Here is a 17500-nt window from a genome sequence, read left to right on the forward strand (position 1 = left end):
GTGTGTTCAGATTATAATGACTGACACTGATACACTGATACAGTATACAGATGTGTGTTCAGATTATAATGACTGATGCTGATACACTGATACAGTATACAGATGTTTGTTCAGATTATAATGACTGACACTGATACACTGATACAGTATACAGATGTGTGTTCAGATTATAATGACTGACACTGATACACTGATACAGTATACAGATGTTTGTTCAGATTATAATGACTGACACTGATACACTGATACAGTATACAGATGTGTGTTCAGATTATAATGACTGATGCTGATACACTGATACAGTATACAGATGTGTGTTCAGATTATAATGACTGACGCTGTCTACACTGATACAGTATACAGATGTGTGTTCAGATTATAATGACTGATGCTGATACACTGATACAGTATACAGATGTGTGTTCAGATTATAATGACTGACGCTGATACACTGATACAGTATACAGATGTGTGTTCAGATTATAATGACTGATGCTGATACACTGATACAGTATACAGATGTGTGTTCAGATTATAATGACTGACGCTGATACACTGATACAGTATACAGATGTGTGTTCAGATTATAATGACTGATGCTGTCTACACTGATACAGTATACAGATGTGTGTTCAGATTATAATGACTGACACTGTCTACACTGATACAGTATACAGAAGTTTGTTCAGATTATAATGACTGACGCTGATACACTGATACAGTATACAGATGTGTGTTCAGATTATAATGACTGATACTGATACACTGATACAGTATACAGATGTGTGTTCAGATTATAATGACTGACACTGTCTACACTGATTCAGTATACAGATGTGTGTTCAGATTATAATGACTGACGCTGATACACTGATACAGAATACAGATGTGTGTTCAGATTATAATGACTGACACTGTCTACACTGATACAGTATACAGATGTGTGTTCAGATAATAATGACTGACACTGATACACTGATACAGTATACAGATGTTTGTTCAGATTATAATGACTGACGCTGATACACTGATACAGTATAGAGATGTGTGTTCAGATTATAATGACTGACGCTGATACACTGATACAGTATACAGATGTGTGTTCAGATTATAATGACTGACGCTGATACACTGATACAGTATACAGATGTGTGTTCAGATTATAATGACTGACGCTGATACACTGATACAGTATACAGATGTGTGTTCAGATTATAATGACTGAGGCTGTCTACACTGATACAGTATACAGATGTGTGTTCAGATTATAATGACTGACGCTGATACACTGATACAGTATAGAGATGTGTGTTCAGATTATAATGACTGACGCTGATACACTGATACAGTATACAGATGTGTGTTCAGATTATAATGACTGACGCTGATACACTGATACAGTATACAGATGTGTGTTCAGATTATAATGACTGATGCTGATACACTGATACAGTATACAGATGTGTGTTCAGATTATAATGACTGACACTGTCTACACTGATACAGTATACAGAAGTTTGTTCAGATTATAATGACTGACGCTGTCTACACTGATACAGTATACAGATGTGTGTTCAGATTATAATGACTGACGCTGATACACTGATACAGTATACAGATGTGTGTTCAGATTATAATGACTGATGCTGATACACTGATACAGTATACAGATGTGTGTTCAGATTATAATTACTGACACTGTCTACACTGATACAGTATACAGAAGTTTGTTCAGATTATAATGACTGACGCTGTCTACACTGATACAGTATACAGATGTGTGTTCAGATTATGATGACTGACACTGTCTACACTGATACAGTATACAGAAGTTTGTTCAGATTATAATGACTGACGCTGATACACTGATACAGTATAGAGATGTGTGTTCAAATTATAATGACTGACGCTGATACACTTATACAGTATACAGATGTGTGTTCAGATTATAATGACTGAGGCTGTCTACACTGATACAGTATACAGATGTGTGTTCAGATTATAATGACTGACACTGATACACTGATACAGTATACAGATGTGTGTTCAGATTATAATGACTGACACTGATACACTGATACAGTATACAGATGTGTGTTCAGATTATAATGACTGATGCTGTCTACACTGATACAGTATACAGATGTGTGTTCAGATTATAATGACTGACACTGATACACTGATACAGTATACAGATGTGTGTTCAGATTATAATGACTGACACTGATACACTGATACAGTATACAGATGTGTGTTCAGATTATAATGACTGACACTGATACACTGATACAGTATACAGATGTGTGTTCAGATTATAATGACTGACGCTGATACACTGATACAGTATACAGATGTGTGTTCAGATTATAATGACTGACGCTGATACACTGATACAGTATACAGATGTGTGTTCAGATTATAATGACTGATGCTGTCTACACTGATACAGTATACAGATGTGTGTTCAGATTATAATGACTGACGCTGATACACTGATACAGTATACAGATGTGTGTTCAGATTATAATGACTGATGCTGTCTACACTGATACAGTATACAGATGTTTGTTCAGATTATAATGACTGACACTGATACACTGATACAGTATACAGATGTGTGTTCAGATTATAATGACTGACGCTGTCTACACTGATACAGTATACAGATGTTTGTTCAGATTATAATGACTGACACTGATACACTGATACAGTATACAGATGTGTGTTCAGGTTATAATGACTGATGCCGATACACTGATACAGTATACAGATGTGTGTTCAGATTATAATGACTGACGCTGATACACTGATACAGTATACAGATGTGTGTTCAGGTTATAATGACTGATGCTGTCTACACTGATACAGTATACAGATGTGTGTTCAGATTATAATGACTGACACTGTCTACACTGATACAGTATACAGATGTGTTCAGATTATAATGACTGACACTGATACACTGATACAGTATACAGATGTGTGTTCAGATTATAATGACTGACACTGATACACTGATACAGTATACAGATGTTTGTTCAGATTATAATGACTGACACTGATACACTGATACAGTATACAGATGTGTGTTCAGGTTATAATGACTGATGCCGATACACTGATACAGTATACAGATGTGTGTTCAGATTATAATGACTGACGCTGATACACTGATACAGTATACAGATGTGTGTTCAGATTATAATGACTGACGCTGTCTACACTGATACAGTATACAGATGTGTGTTCAGGTTATAATGACTGATGCTGTCTACACTGATACAGTATACAGATGTGTGTTCAGATTATAATGACTGACACTGTCTACACTGATACAGTATACAGATGTGTGTTCAGATTATAATGACTGACACTGATACACTGATACAGTATACAGATGTGTGTTCAGATTATAATGACTGACGCTGATACACTGATACAGTATACAGATGTGTGTTCAGATTATAATGACTGACACTGATACACTGATACAGTATACAGATGTGTGTTCAGATTATAATGACTGACACTGATACACTGATACAGTATACAGATGTGTGTTCAGATTATAATGACTGACGCTGATACACTGATACAGTATACAGATGTGTGTTCAGATTATAATGACTGACAGATACACTGATACAGTATACAGATGTGTGTTCAGATTATAATGACTGACGCTGATACACTGATACAGTATACAGATGTGTGTTCAGATTATAATGACTGACACTGATACACTGATACAGTATACAGATGTGTGTTCAGATTATAATGACTGACACTGATACACTGATACAGTATACAGATGTGTGTTCAGATTATAATGACTGACGCTGATACACTGATACAGTATACAGATGTGTGTTCAGATTATAATGACAGACACTGATACACTGATACAGTATACAGATGTGTGTTCAGATTATAATGACTGACACTGATACACTGATACAGTATACAGATGTGTGTTCAGATTATAATGACTGACGCTGATACACTGATACAGTATACAGATGTGTGTTCAGATTATAATGACTGACAGATACACTGATACAGTATACAGATGTGTGTTCAGATTATAATGACTGACGCTGATACACTGATACAGTATACAGATGTGTGTTCAGATTATAATGACTGACACTGATACACTGATACAGTATACAGATGTGTGTTCAGATTATAATGACTGACACTGATACACTGATACAGTATACAGATGTGTGTTCAGATTATAATGACAGACACTGATACACTGATACAGTATACAGATGTGTGTTCAGATTATAATGACTGACGCTGATACACTGATACAGTATACAGATGTGTGTTCAGATTATAATGACTGACGCTGATACACTGATACAGTATACAGATGTGTGTTCAGATTATAATGACAGACACTGATACACTGATACAGTATACAGATGTGTGTTCAGATTATAATGACTGACGCTGATACACTGATACAGTATACAGATGTGTGTTCAGATTATAATGACTGACACTGATACACTGATACAGTATACAGATGTGTGTTCAGATTATAATGACTGACACTGATACACTGATACAGTATACAGATGTGTGTTCAGATTATAATGACTGACACTGATACACTGATACAGTATACAGATGTTTGTTCAGATTATAATGACTGACACTGATACACTGATACAGTATACAGATGTGTGTTCAGGTTATAATGACTGATGCCGATACACTGATACAGTATACAGATGTGTGTTCAGATTATAATGACTGACGCTGATACACTGATACAGTATACAGATGTGTGTTCAGATTATAATGACTGACGCTGTCTACACTGATACAGTATACAGATGTGTGTTCAGGTTATAATGACTGATGCTGTCTACACTGATACAGTATACAGATGTGTGTTCAGATTATAATGACTGACACTGTCTACACTGATACAGTATACAGATGTGTGTTCAGATTATAATGACTGACACTGATACACTGATACAGTATACAGATGTGTGTTCAGATTATAATGACTGACGCTGATACACTGATACAGTATACAGATGTGTGTTCAGATTATAATGACTGACACTGATACACTGATACAGTATACAGATGTGTGTTCAGATTATAATGACTGACACTGATACACTGATACAGTATACAGATGTGTGTTCAGATTATAATGACTGACGCTGATACACTGATACAGTATACAGATGTGTGTTCAGATTATAATGACTGACAGATACACTGATACAGTATACAGATGTGTGTTCAGATTATAATGACTGACGCTGATACACTGATACAGTATACAGATGTGTGTTCAGATTATAATGACTGACACTGATACACTGATACAGTATACAGATGTGTGTTCAGATTATAATGACTGACACTGATACACTGATACAGTATACAGATGTGTGTTCAGATTATAATGACTGACGCTGATACACTGATACAGTATACAGATGTGTGTTCAGATTATAATGACAGACACTGATACACTGATACAGTATACAGATGTGTGTTCAGATTATAATGACTGACACTGATACACTGATACAGTATACAGATGTGTGTTCAGATTATAATGACTGACGCTGATACACTGATACAGTATACAGATGTGTGTTCAGATTATAATGACTGACAGATACACTGATACAGTATACAGATGTGTGTTCAGATTATAATGACTGACGCTGATACACTGATACAGTATACAGATGTGTGTTCAGATTATAATGACTGACACTGATACACTGATACAGTATACAGATGTGTGTTCAGATTATAATGACTGACGCTGTCTACACTGATACAGTATACAGATGTTTGTTCAGATTATAATGACTGACACTGATACACTGATACAGTATACAGATGTGTGTTCAGGTTATAATGACTGATGCCGATACACTGATACAGTATACAGATGTGTGTTCAGATTATAATGACTGACGCTGATACACTGATACAGATGTGTGTTCAGGTTATAATGACTGATGCTGTCTACACTGATACAGTATACAGATGTGTGTTCAGATTATAATGACTGACACTGATACACTGATACAGTATACAGATGTGTGTTCAAGTTATAATGACTGATGCCGATACACTGATACAGTATACAGATGTGTGTTCAGATTATAATGACTGACACTGATACACTGATACAGTATACAGATGTGTGTTCAGGTTATAATGACTGATGCTGTCTACACTGATACAGTATACAGATGTGTGTTCAGATTATAATGACTGACACTGATACACTGATACAGTATACAGATGTGTGTTCAGGTTATAATGACTGATGCCGATACACTGATACAGTATACAGATGTGTGTTCAGATTATAATGACTGACGCTGATACACTGATACAGTATACAGATGTGTGTTCAGATTATAATGACTGATGCCGATACACTGATACAGTATACAGATGTGTGTTCAGATTATAATGACTGATGCTGATACACTGATACACTGATACAGTATACAGATGTGTGTTCAGATTATAATGACTGATGCCGATACACTGATACAGTATACAGATGTGTGTTCAGATTATAATGACTGATGCCGATACACTGATACAGTATACAGATGTGTGTTCAGATTATAATGACTGATGCCGATACACTGATACAGTATACAGATGTGTGTTCAGATTATAATGACTGACGCTGATACACTGATACAGTATACAGATGTGTGTTCAGATTATAATGACTGATGCTGATACACTGATACAGTATACAGATGTGTGTTCAGATTATAATGACTGACACTGTCTACACTGATACAGTATACAGATGTTTGTTCAGATTATAATGACTGACACTGTCTACACTGATACAGTATACAGATGTGTGTTCAGATTATAATGACTGACGCTGATACACTGATACAGTATACAGATGTGTGTTCAGATTATAATGACTGACGCCGATACACTGATACAGTATACAGATGTGTGTTCAGATTATAATGACTGACGCTGATACACTGATACAGTATACAGATGTGTGTTCAGATTATAATGACTGACGCTGATACACTGATACAGTATACAGATGTTTGTTCAGATTATAATGACTGACGCTGATACACTGATACAGTATACAGATGTGTGTTCAGATTATAATGACTGACACTGATACACTGATACAGTATACAGATGTGTGTTCAGATTATAATGACTGACACTGATACACTGATACAGTATACAGATGTGTGTTCAGATTATAATGACTGACACTGATACAGTATACAGATGTTTGTTCAGATTATAATGACTGACGCTGATACACTGATACAGTATACAGATGTGTGTTCAGATTATAATGACTGACGCCGATACACTGATACAGTATACAGATGTTTGTTCAGATTATAATGACTGACACTGATACACTGATACAGTATATAGATGTGTGTTCAGATTATAATGACTGACGCTGATACACTGATACAGTATACAGATGTGTGTTCAGATTATAATGACTGACGCTGATACACTGATACAGTATACAGATGTGTGCTCAGATTATAATGACTGACACTGATACACTGATACAGTATACAGATGTGTGTTCAGATTATAATGACTGACGCCGATACACTGATACAGTATACAGATGTTTGTTCAGATTATAATGACTGACACTGATACAGTATACAGATGTGTGTTCAGATTATAATGACTGACGCTGATACACTGATACAGTATACAGATGTGTGTTCAGATTATAATGACTGACGCCGATACACTGATACAGTATACAGATGTTTGTTCAGATTATAATGACTGACACTGATACACTGATACAGTATACAGATGTGTGTTCAGATTATAATGACTGACGCTGATACACTGATACAGTATACAGATGTGTGTTCAGATTATAATGACTGACGCTGATACACTGATACAGTATACAGATGTGTGTTCAGATTATAATGACTGACGCTGATACACTGATACAGTATACAGATGTGTGTTCAGATTATAATGACTGACGCTGATACACTGATACAGTATACAGATGTTTGTTCAGATTATAATGACTGACGCTGATACACTGATACAGTATACAGATGTTTGTTCAGATTATAATGACTGACACTGATACACTGATACAGTATACAGATGTGTGTTCAGATTATAATGACTGACACTGATACACTGATACAGTATACAGATGTGTGTTCAGATTATAATGACTGACGCTGATACACTGATACAGTATACAGATGTTTGTTCAGATTATAATGACTGACGCTGATACACTGATACAGTATACAGATGTGTGTTCAGATTATAATGACTGACGCCGATACACTGATACAGTATACAGATGTGTGTTCAGATTATAATGACTGACGCTGATACACTGATACAGTATACAGATGTTTGTTCAGATTATAATGACTGACGCTGATACACTGATACAGTATACAGATGTGTGTTCAGATTATAATGACTGACGCTGATACACTGATACAGTATACAGATGTTTGTTCAGATTATAATGACTGACACTGATACACTGATACAGTATACAGATGTGTGTTCAGATTATAATGACTGACACTGATACACTGATACAGTATACAGATGTGTGTTCAGATTATAATGACTGATGCTGATACACTGATACAGTATACAGATGTTTGTTCAGATTATAATGACTGACGCTGATACACTGATACAGTATACAGATGTGTGTTCAGATTATAATGACTGACGCTGATACACTGATACAGTATACAGATGTGTGTTCAGATTATAATGACTGACACTGATACACTGATACAGTATACAGATGTGTGTTCAGATTATAATGACTGATGCTGTCTACACTGATACAGTATACAGATGTGTGTTCAGATTATAATGACTGACACTGTCTACACTGATACAGTATACAGATGTGTTCAGATTATAATGACTGACACTGATACACTGATACAGTATACAGATGTGTGTTCAGATTATAATGACTGACGCTGATACACTGATACAGTATACAGATGTGTGTTCAGATTATAATGACTAATGATCATAATTCTATATAATTTGATTATAATGATTATAATGAAAGTATAAATTACTTTTATAATGCATTACATATAAAGGCTTTAAGTTATCATAAAGACTATAATAGTATTTACTGTGTGCTGTTTACAATTGCATTCAGTCCATAACTATTTATTTTCCACAGCAGAGCAGAATAAATGGGAAACACTAAGCGTATTTTCAATTGGTTCCAGTAGTTTGGGAACTGGTTTTAAACACGAAACAGTTCTTTATTCCCACCTCTAAAAATATGCAAAAGCTCAACATGATAAACAAACAAACAAACAAACAAACTAATAAACAAACAGTACAGAGCAAGCATCCATTAAACGCATGTTAGGAAAACTAAAAATATTAGGATGATGGGATTAATTTGCATGCAAAAAACAACAACCATGCAGGAAAACTCAAGCAAAACGACAGAGGCGTGTAGTGATTGGGATTAATGCTTAGGAGCGACAATGATTATGATGATTTATGAAATGAAGGGTAATTTTAGGTTTGGGAAAAGTATGTTTTCATTCCCATCCCTGTGCTGGGCAAGACAAGGAGAATTATCCTCGGGAAAGTTTTTACTCCAGTTATTTACAAGTAGAAAGAGCTCTTATATCAATCACATCTGTTATAATAATAATAATAATAATAATAATAATAATAAATATAACTGCGAGCAGCCATTAATGGAGCCAAGCGCAAGAAGACGATACAACATACTGGGAGTGTCAGACCAACTGCAACAATGAGCAATTAAAGACATTTAAAGATGATTTTAGGCAAAATTGGTGAAAAAAACATATACAGGCACTAATAATATGATTTAATGGGTTGTCACTTTTGACCAATAGGTGGCGCAGTTACTAAATTGATGTGGTGTTGTCTGAGTCAGGGGACAATGAAACATTCAAGTTTGGTGTCCATATGTCAAGGCATTGCAGAGATAAAGCCTGAATAGTCATTTTGGCATCATGCCTCAACTTTGCTGTGCCGGAATATGAAAGCAGTTTCGTTTATTGACACGAAATCCATAACATTTTGTCAGCACGGTCTGGGGATGATACGATTCGCTTTTGGTGAAAATCGGACAAACGGTCTATGAGAAGTTCTAAAAAGTAGGTTTTAAAAGAAAATAAAGATGGTGGACAGGAAGTTTGGCTTACTATGGCAAAATTGGTATCTATGTTCTTGGCATAACTCAAGGAATCTAGTAAGACCTGTGTCATCACAATAGGCAAATTTATTCAAAAGTTATTAGCATTTTTGGAAATTTTGTTATAACTTTTCTACCACGAGGTGGCGCTTTCCGAAACTTTTTGAGTACCTTCAAGGCAAGGATTTGTAATGATACACTAATGTATTCATAAAGTATAGCATTTTATATCACAATACTGTATTGAAGTCAACGATAATTTCATGTTTTGTGCTATTATAGCGCCAACAAGAGGCACAATCCCACAATTTTTTTTTATGTTTCCTCAGAATGAGTCCATACATGTCTGTGTCAAATTTGGTAAAAAATATTTTGTTTTGGAGTTATAGACATTTAGATGAATAAACACATAAAAAATGACCCACACTTAACTTTGTTTGCATTTTCTTGCCATTTACTATTAATATTTTGACATTTGGGCCTTAACAAAGAGACAACGACCTATGTTTGCAAACTCCCTACGGTGGTTTCGCCTCGATCACTCAAAAGGTTTCGAAGATATTGGCAAAGGTTTTTTAAGCGCTCAATCACATCGCTACACAAACCGTAAGGCAAAACCTAGCATGTTTGGTATCGTTGGACTTGGCAATGATTCAGAAATCTAAGGCAAGCTTCGTATTGATACGTTTATGCATTCATAAAATACAGCATTTTGGTACAAAATTCGAAATGGCCGACGCCTAAAATGGTCGATATGGAAAAATTGGATAGTAGTCGACTCGGCATGACGTCCTGAATCTAACGAGACCACTTTTCGGTCAAAAAAAGCACAAACAAAAAATGTTCATGTCTCTGGACCAGTAGGTGGCGCTGCGCCGAAACACAGCATATAGCCTCAAGTCATGTTTGTGATGACATGTACCAAGTTTGAATACGATAAAGCATTGCAGAGATACAGCCTTACGTCTGTTTTCGCAAGCGCTATGTAAAATTAGTTTGCGTGTTATTCGATAACGGTTGGGTTTATAAAAAGCTTTTAATAACTTTTTGCCATCATTGTCTGAAGAAGATTGGAATGAATTTTCATTAAAATCAGACAAACCGTCTAGAAAGGATTTTGAAAAAGGTAGTTTTTTTCGGAGAATTCAAAATGGCGGACATTTTTTTATGACGGAAAATGACGTCATAGGGTGCAATCGAATCAGCATCGTTTCTAGCCCGTATGGTTCAAGTTATTAGCATAAATATGAGTGAAACTTGTGAGATTGGGCTAGAGACTCCAAATTTGCTATGGTGAGACTTCAGACTGTCTTCTATCAGTGTGCCAAATTTTATAACTTTAACGCAAGCGGTTCTATGGGCTGCCATAGACTCCCAGAGCGGATGAAGAAACGGAATAATAATAATAATAATAAGAAGAAGAAGAACGCCAACGGATACAATAGGAACCTTCGGTGTTTGGCCCCTAATAATAAATCCCACATGACGGTTCTGATTTGAGGAGATGCAACATTCACAGACAGGCATTTCACAGCAAACGATGGAAAATCACATCAAAACTTCAATATCGATCTCATTTGGTCATAATATCACAAACAATTTAAAAAAATTGCACTGCATATCTCAGGCGGAGTGTTGATTGTATTGTGTCTGGAGGATCGTAAGATGCGAGCGCACGGGTCAGTCATGCAGGGTTGAGCCGACAGAGCGCACACAGCATGACACTAACAGTGTACAAAGGTGTTTTACTTACAGGTAGTAAGTGTAGGACTGATAGGTTCTCCTGCCCAGTGGGGTGGTGGAGGGGTTTAAGCAGTGGAGGGGGATGAAGATGGAAGGAAAGAAAAAGTAAAAAATATTAATGTTTGAAAACGATATATAAAATGAACACAAGCAGACATGGTGGCATACGTGTGTGAGAGAGAGAGAGAGAGAGCGAGCGATTCCTTGCATGCGTGATGTTTATAACACAAACCTTAACGCTGAACCCATCAGCCCATCTCTAGACTTCCACTGACCTTATACTGTATGTATATATACTGTATGTCTTTTGGTTTTTGTCTGGATGAATCAACAGGTATATAAGACCCAAAACCTATTCACTACTACCAGTCAAAAGTTTGAAATAGTCTCTTCTGCTCTCCAATGCTGCGTTTATTTGATCCAAAATTTTGTAAAAATGTGAAATATTATTGTAATGTAAATCATCTGTTTTCTATGTGAATATATAGTAAAGTGTAATTTATTCCTGTGATCAAAGCTGAATTTTCAAGCTTTCTGAAAATTCAGCTTTGATCGCAGGAATAAATTACACTTTACTATATATTCACATAGAAAACAGCTGATTTACATTGGAATTATATTCCACAATTTTTACAGTATCAGCATTGATAAAAATATATATAATTATTATAAACTTTAGATCTGCTCTGCCTCTCCAATCTCTCAGTAAATATTCATATGTGCATTAATAAGGACAATGTCATGTGTGAAAGCCCACGTACATCAGAACACACTGTACATTAGCAATGAAAGCAACATTAATTCCCATCACTGCATTTCTCAATATATAATTAGATTAATTATGCAAAAACATGAGCTGTGAATGACCAGCTGTATCAGCGTCCGACATCAGCACGCTTTCCTTTCTGATCCAATTCAGCAAATTAAACAGTTAAACAATTAAACAGATGCAAGAGATTCAATCAAGTGAACGTGTGTGTGTGTGCAGGGCTCTCAAGTCTCAGACACACGCATTTCAACCCGTTCACACGCTCACACGCCACACCTTGTATTTCTCACGCTGAGGAGTAAGGGAACTTGTCCCGCTATACAATTAATGGACGAGGCGCAGGCAAACGGAGGGAAGTTTCTGCCGAGTTCATAGCATCTGTCTCGAGTTATACTGAGTTAAATCCTAGCTACCAGCCAATCAGAAATTAGAATTAGTTGTTTCCGGGTAAATTATGTGTTCCCGCTGCAAGCTCGTTCGTTACTAGACAACACGCGCACACACGGAGTGGAAGTTGAAAGAGCACGATCTTTTTTTAGCATTTTGATTTTACGATTCCTGGACGATATCTCTTGCCTGTGATCAAAGACAGTGAGAGCTGATGTTGAGGAGTATAGCCAAATTCGTGTTAAATTATTTTTGATGCATTCAAAAAATCTCCAACTGCTCTTAAAGGGGTCATCGGATGCAAAATACACTTTTATATGGTATTTACAAATAAATGTGTCTTTGCAGTGTGTGGACACAATTACCATGCAATGAAAAAAATCCATTCTCTTTTTTTTAATCCTCAAAAAGTTGTTGCTCATTATCATTTAAAGAGACATGCACCGAAACGGGTCACTGTGAACAGAGCTGTTTTTGAAGAGGTAAAAAGGGTGTTGTTTTACAAAACCATTGAGAAATTTTAACCAAAGTATGTTACAAACTTTACATGAAGACCCAAAAGAATCATACCAACTTGTGGAAGATGGGCATCCGATGACCCCTGTAAAGGTGACCGGTTTGGGTCTTGACATACATGCTCAGGGCAAGTTGTTATGACACAATGTTATGTACATTGAGCACTGATGTTCATTTGGCTTGTTTGGGGTCAAATTTATTTTTATTTTTCAATAAATTTGTATTTTTTAAATATAACTATTTATTTTATTTGGATGGATTTGTCTTTTTACCAGATTTAACAATTGTTATAATTTCCATTTGTGCTGGTCAATTATGAACAATAGGCAAAATTGAACTGCTAGCAAAAATTAAAGCAAATTTGGTTGGGTCGAGAGACCGCTGCTGCAAATATTTGGGTGGCTCCTCCCCTAAATCTCACTCTAAACTTTTGATAAAACTTGAGAGCCCTGGTGTGTGTGTGTGTGTGTGTGTGTGTGTGTGTGTGTGTCTGTGAGTGTGTGTGTGTGTGTGTGTGTGTGTGTGTGTGTGTGTGTGTGTGTGTGTGTGTGTGTGTGTGTGTGTCAAATAAAACCCGTCTCTCCATGCAAACGACAGAAGAGCAGATTGACACTGAGAAACCAGCGCTTCTCAACCTTCGTTTGTTATAAAAACCAACAACTCAAAAACATAATGTTATAGATCTTTACATTTTTGTGTTTGTAGCATTTTAATTAAGACAATGTTTATTTAAAAAATGCAATAAAGTTGAGGAGCACTGCTTAATTTACATTTATACATGTAGAACTGAGCAATCAGACGCTTCACTGCAACAACAACATCATTATTTATATCTTACATTTCATTACATTTCACAATTTTCTTGCAATAACCCAGAAGATTAGATCAATGTCACTGAGTCCGTCTGGGATTCACTGCAAAAAATTATGATGTTCCTTCTTTCCAGCACAAATATCTAAACATTCTTCAATCAAGATACATTTACTGGATACATTTATTAAAAATGTATTAAGCAAGACCGGCTCAGGTCATGTGACCTGGAGACCCCTGCACTGGCTGTTTATATACGTATATAATATATTATATATAGTAAATCTGGAGCAAATAAGCAGATATATGTGCGTATGAGTGTCTCGTGTCCCAGGATCACGGATCGACTGAGATTTCTTGAGTTTTGATATGGAGAAGGGTCACAGGCCTTTTAACAGGGCTTATCAACATAATTAGATCAATAATTCAGAGTTTATAGATAATGCGGATGGAGCTGGATTAAAGGTCAGGTGGAAATCGGAAAGAAAATCTATTATTAAAATCTCCAGACGACTGAAGATCTGCGGTTTCTCACAATAACAGAATGACAGCGATCTGAAGTTTGGACACACCTGCTCATTCCTCATTAATATTAATGTCCAGGGTAGAATAATTGTTATATAACTCTTCCTGTAGTGTAAAAATTGACTAACATGAAATACTTTAGAAAGGTCTGGTTGAGAATGTTTTTAATAGTTTTAGTTAATGATCATAACCCTGGTTAATGCAATAACTAACAATGAGCAAAACTATTGTTACAATATTTATTAGTCTTTATCAATGTTATTTAATAAAAAAAAATAACGTTTATAAACTAAAAACTAAAAACTAACGTTTAAAAATTTAAAAACTTACAACTAAACAAAAATTTGAAATGTTGCTTTCTGGTAATAAACTGAAATAAGTTGAAGTTGAAGCACTAAAATTATTAAATGGAAATAAATCAAACTAAACTGAAACTGAAATACAAATAAATTAAACTTAAAAAAATAAATAATATATATATATATATATATATATATATACATATATAAAATGAAAAAAACACATACTAAAAATCAAACTACAATTAACATGAAAATAAAACTTAATTAAAAGTATAAAAAATATTAATTAAACTACAATAACATTTAAATAAAAAATATAAAATAACACTGGCATTAAACTCCCAAACTAATTTCATGCATTTAAGCGGAGATCTGATGCGTCGTCACTCTTAACCGCGGTAACAGATTATCTTCAGTGCTGTGTGTGTGTGTGTGTGTGTGTGTGTGTGTGTGTGTGTGTGTGTGTGTGTGTGTGTGTGTGAGTGAGGGCTCACCGTTTCTTCATGAGCAGCACGACGCCGAGGAAGATGATGACGAAGAGCAGTATTCCTGCGATGACTCCTGCGATCTTCACCGTGTGGTCGGTCTGTTTCTCCGGCTCCACCGCGTTCGGTTTGTGCGTCGCTAACCCTGAGGTCAAAGGTCAAACACACGATGGTTTAAAGGTGCAGTGTGTAAGTTTCAGCGCATCTAGTGGTGAGGTTGTGAATTGCACCCAACAGAAGTTACGGTGGCCGACAGGAAGTGATGTCGTCGTCTGAGACAGCAGAGCGTCGCCAGTTAAACAATGAGGTTTCTTTACAAAGATAAATTAAGAAATTAGGTTTACTTAATTATTCAGTAAAATGATATGTTATTGCGAATATAACTGTTACTTGTTCATCATTGTGTCAGTGTTGTATTTGCTGAACTAAGCTTGCTTCCTTGCACGAAGAGCAACATAGTAACGAAACGCGTTTGTTCGTTTAGGGCCACCGTAGAAACATGTCGGCGCATGTCAATGTAAGGAGACCCGCGGTGTGTGTAGAGAGAAACTGCTCATTATAAGCTAATAAACACATAACGCTTCATTAAGGTCTTTATACACCACTGAAAACATAGTTATGTTTATGATACTGCATTTCTGTCAACAGATCCTCCTAAATATTACACACTGCACCTTTAAGGCATTCTCTTAACATTAGCACTAAAACATTATTCATACATCAACAATTTTCTAAAACGTTTCAGTTGGACGTTTATCTAACATTTTTAAAAAGTTACTTCTTGTTTCAGAGAAGATTCAAAAGTATTGTTCCCATAATGAATGGAATGTTGATTTAACGTTTGTATAACCAAGAAGAAACACTTTTAAATCATAACTGTGTTTCAATGGCCTTTTCCTCTATCACATATTCCAGTAATCATCATAAATTAGATATCATTCCAACGCTTATACACTCAAAATTCATCCTGAGACTGAGAGTTAAAATCTGGAGGTTCAGAGAATATTCAGAAATAATGTTTTCATAACGTAATGGGAACATTAGCAAAACGTTCTTAGAGCATATTTTAGTTATTATGTGGGAACACACACACACACACACACACACACACACACACACACACACACACACACACACACACACACACACACACACACACACACACACACACACACACACACACACACACACACACACGTGAGTAAGTGTCTGACCTGTTAGCTGTTTGTCTCCAGCGGCCGGAGCGATGCGAACGTAAGGAGTCGTGAGTTGAGTCACCAAGATAGCAGCTGGAAGATCAAGATACACACACATGCAGAGAGGGAATCAGTGTGTGTGTGTGTGTGTGTGTGTATGTGTGTGTGAGAGTGTGTGAGTGTTTGAGTGTGTGAGTGTTTGAGTGTGTGAGTGAGTGAGTGTGTGTGTGTGTGAGTGAGTGAGTGTGTGAGTGAGTGAGTGTGTGAGTGAGTGTGTGAGTGAGTGAGTGAGTGAGTGAGTGAGTGTGTGTGTGAGTGTGTGAGTGAGTGAGTGAGTGTGTGAGTGAGTGAGTGTGTGAGTGTGTGAGTGTGTGAGTGTGTGAGTGAGTGAGTGAGTGTGTGAGTGACTGAGTGAGTGAGTGAGTGAGTGTGTGAGTGTGTGAGTGTGTGAGTGAGTGAGTGAGTGTGTGAGTGAGTGAGTGAGTGTGTGAGTGAGTGAGTGAGTGTGTGAGTGTGTGAGTGAG

General features: G+C 36.2%; 1 protein-coding gene across 1 annotated transcript in view; it reads right to left on the reverse strand.

The window, feature by feature from the left end:
* The window catches only part of LOC143733302 (receptor-type tyrosine-protein phosphatase mu-like), a 325940-nt gene that overhangs the window by 110104 nt on the left and 198336 nt on the right, over positions 1 to 17500 (reverse strand). Inside the window, exons 14-16 of the mRNA XM_077224964.1 lie at positions 16995 to 17069; positions 15790 to 15925; positions 11997 to 12026 (exon numbers count right to left, since the gene is read on the reverse strand). Of these exons, the coding sequence (XP_077081079.1) occupies positions 11997 to 12026; positions 15790 to 15925; positions 16995 to 17069 (241 nt within the window). The remainder of the gene's footprint in view (positions 1 to 11996; positions 12027 to 15789; positions 15926 to 16994; positions 17070 to 17500) is intronic.

The sequence above is a fragment of the Siphateles boraxobius genome, unplaced genomic scaffold (genome assembly GCF_051911475.1).
Source record: "Siphateles boraxobius isolate OS27281-9 unplaced genomic scaffold, OSU_SipBor_1 96, whole genome shotgun sequence".
NCBI lineage: Eukaryota > Metazoa > Chordata > Actinopteri > Cypriniformes > Leuciscidae > Siphateles > Siphateles boraxobius.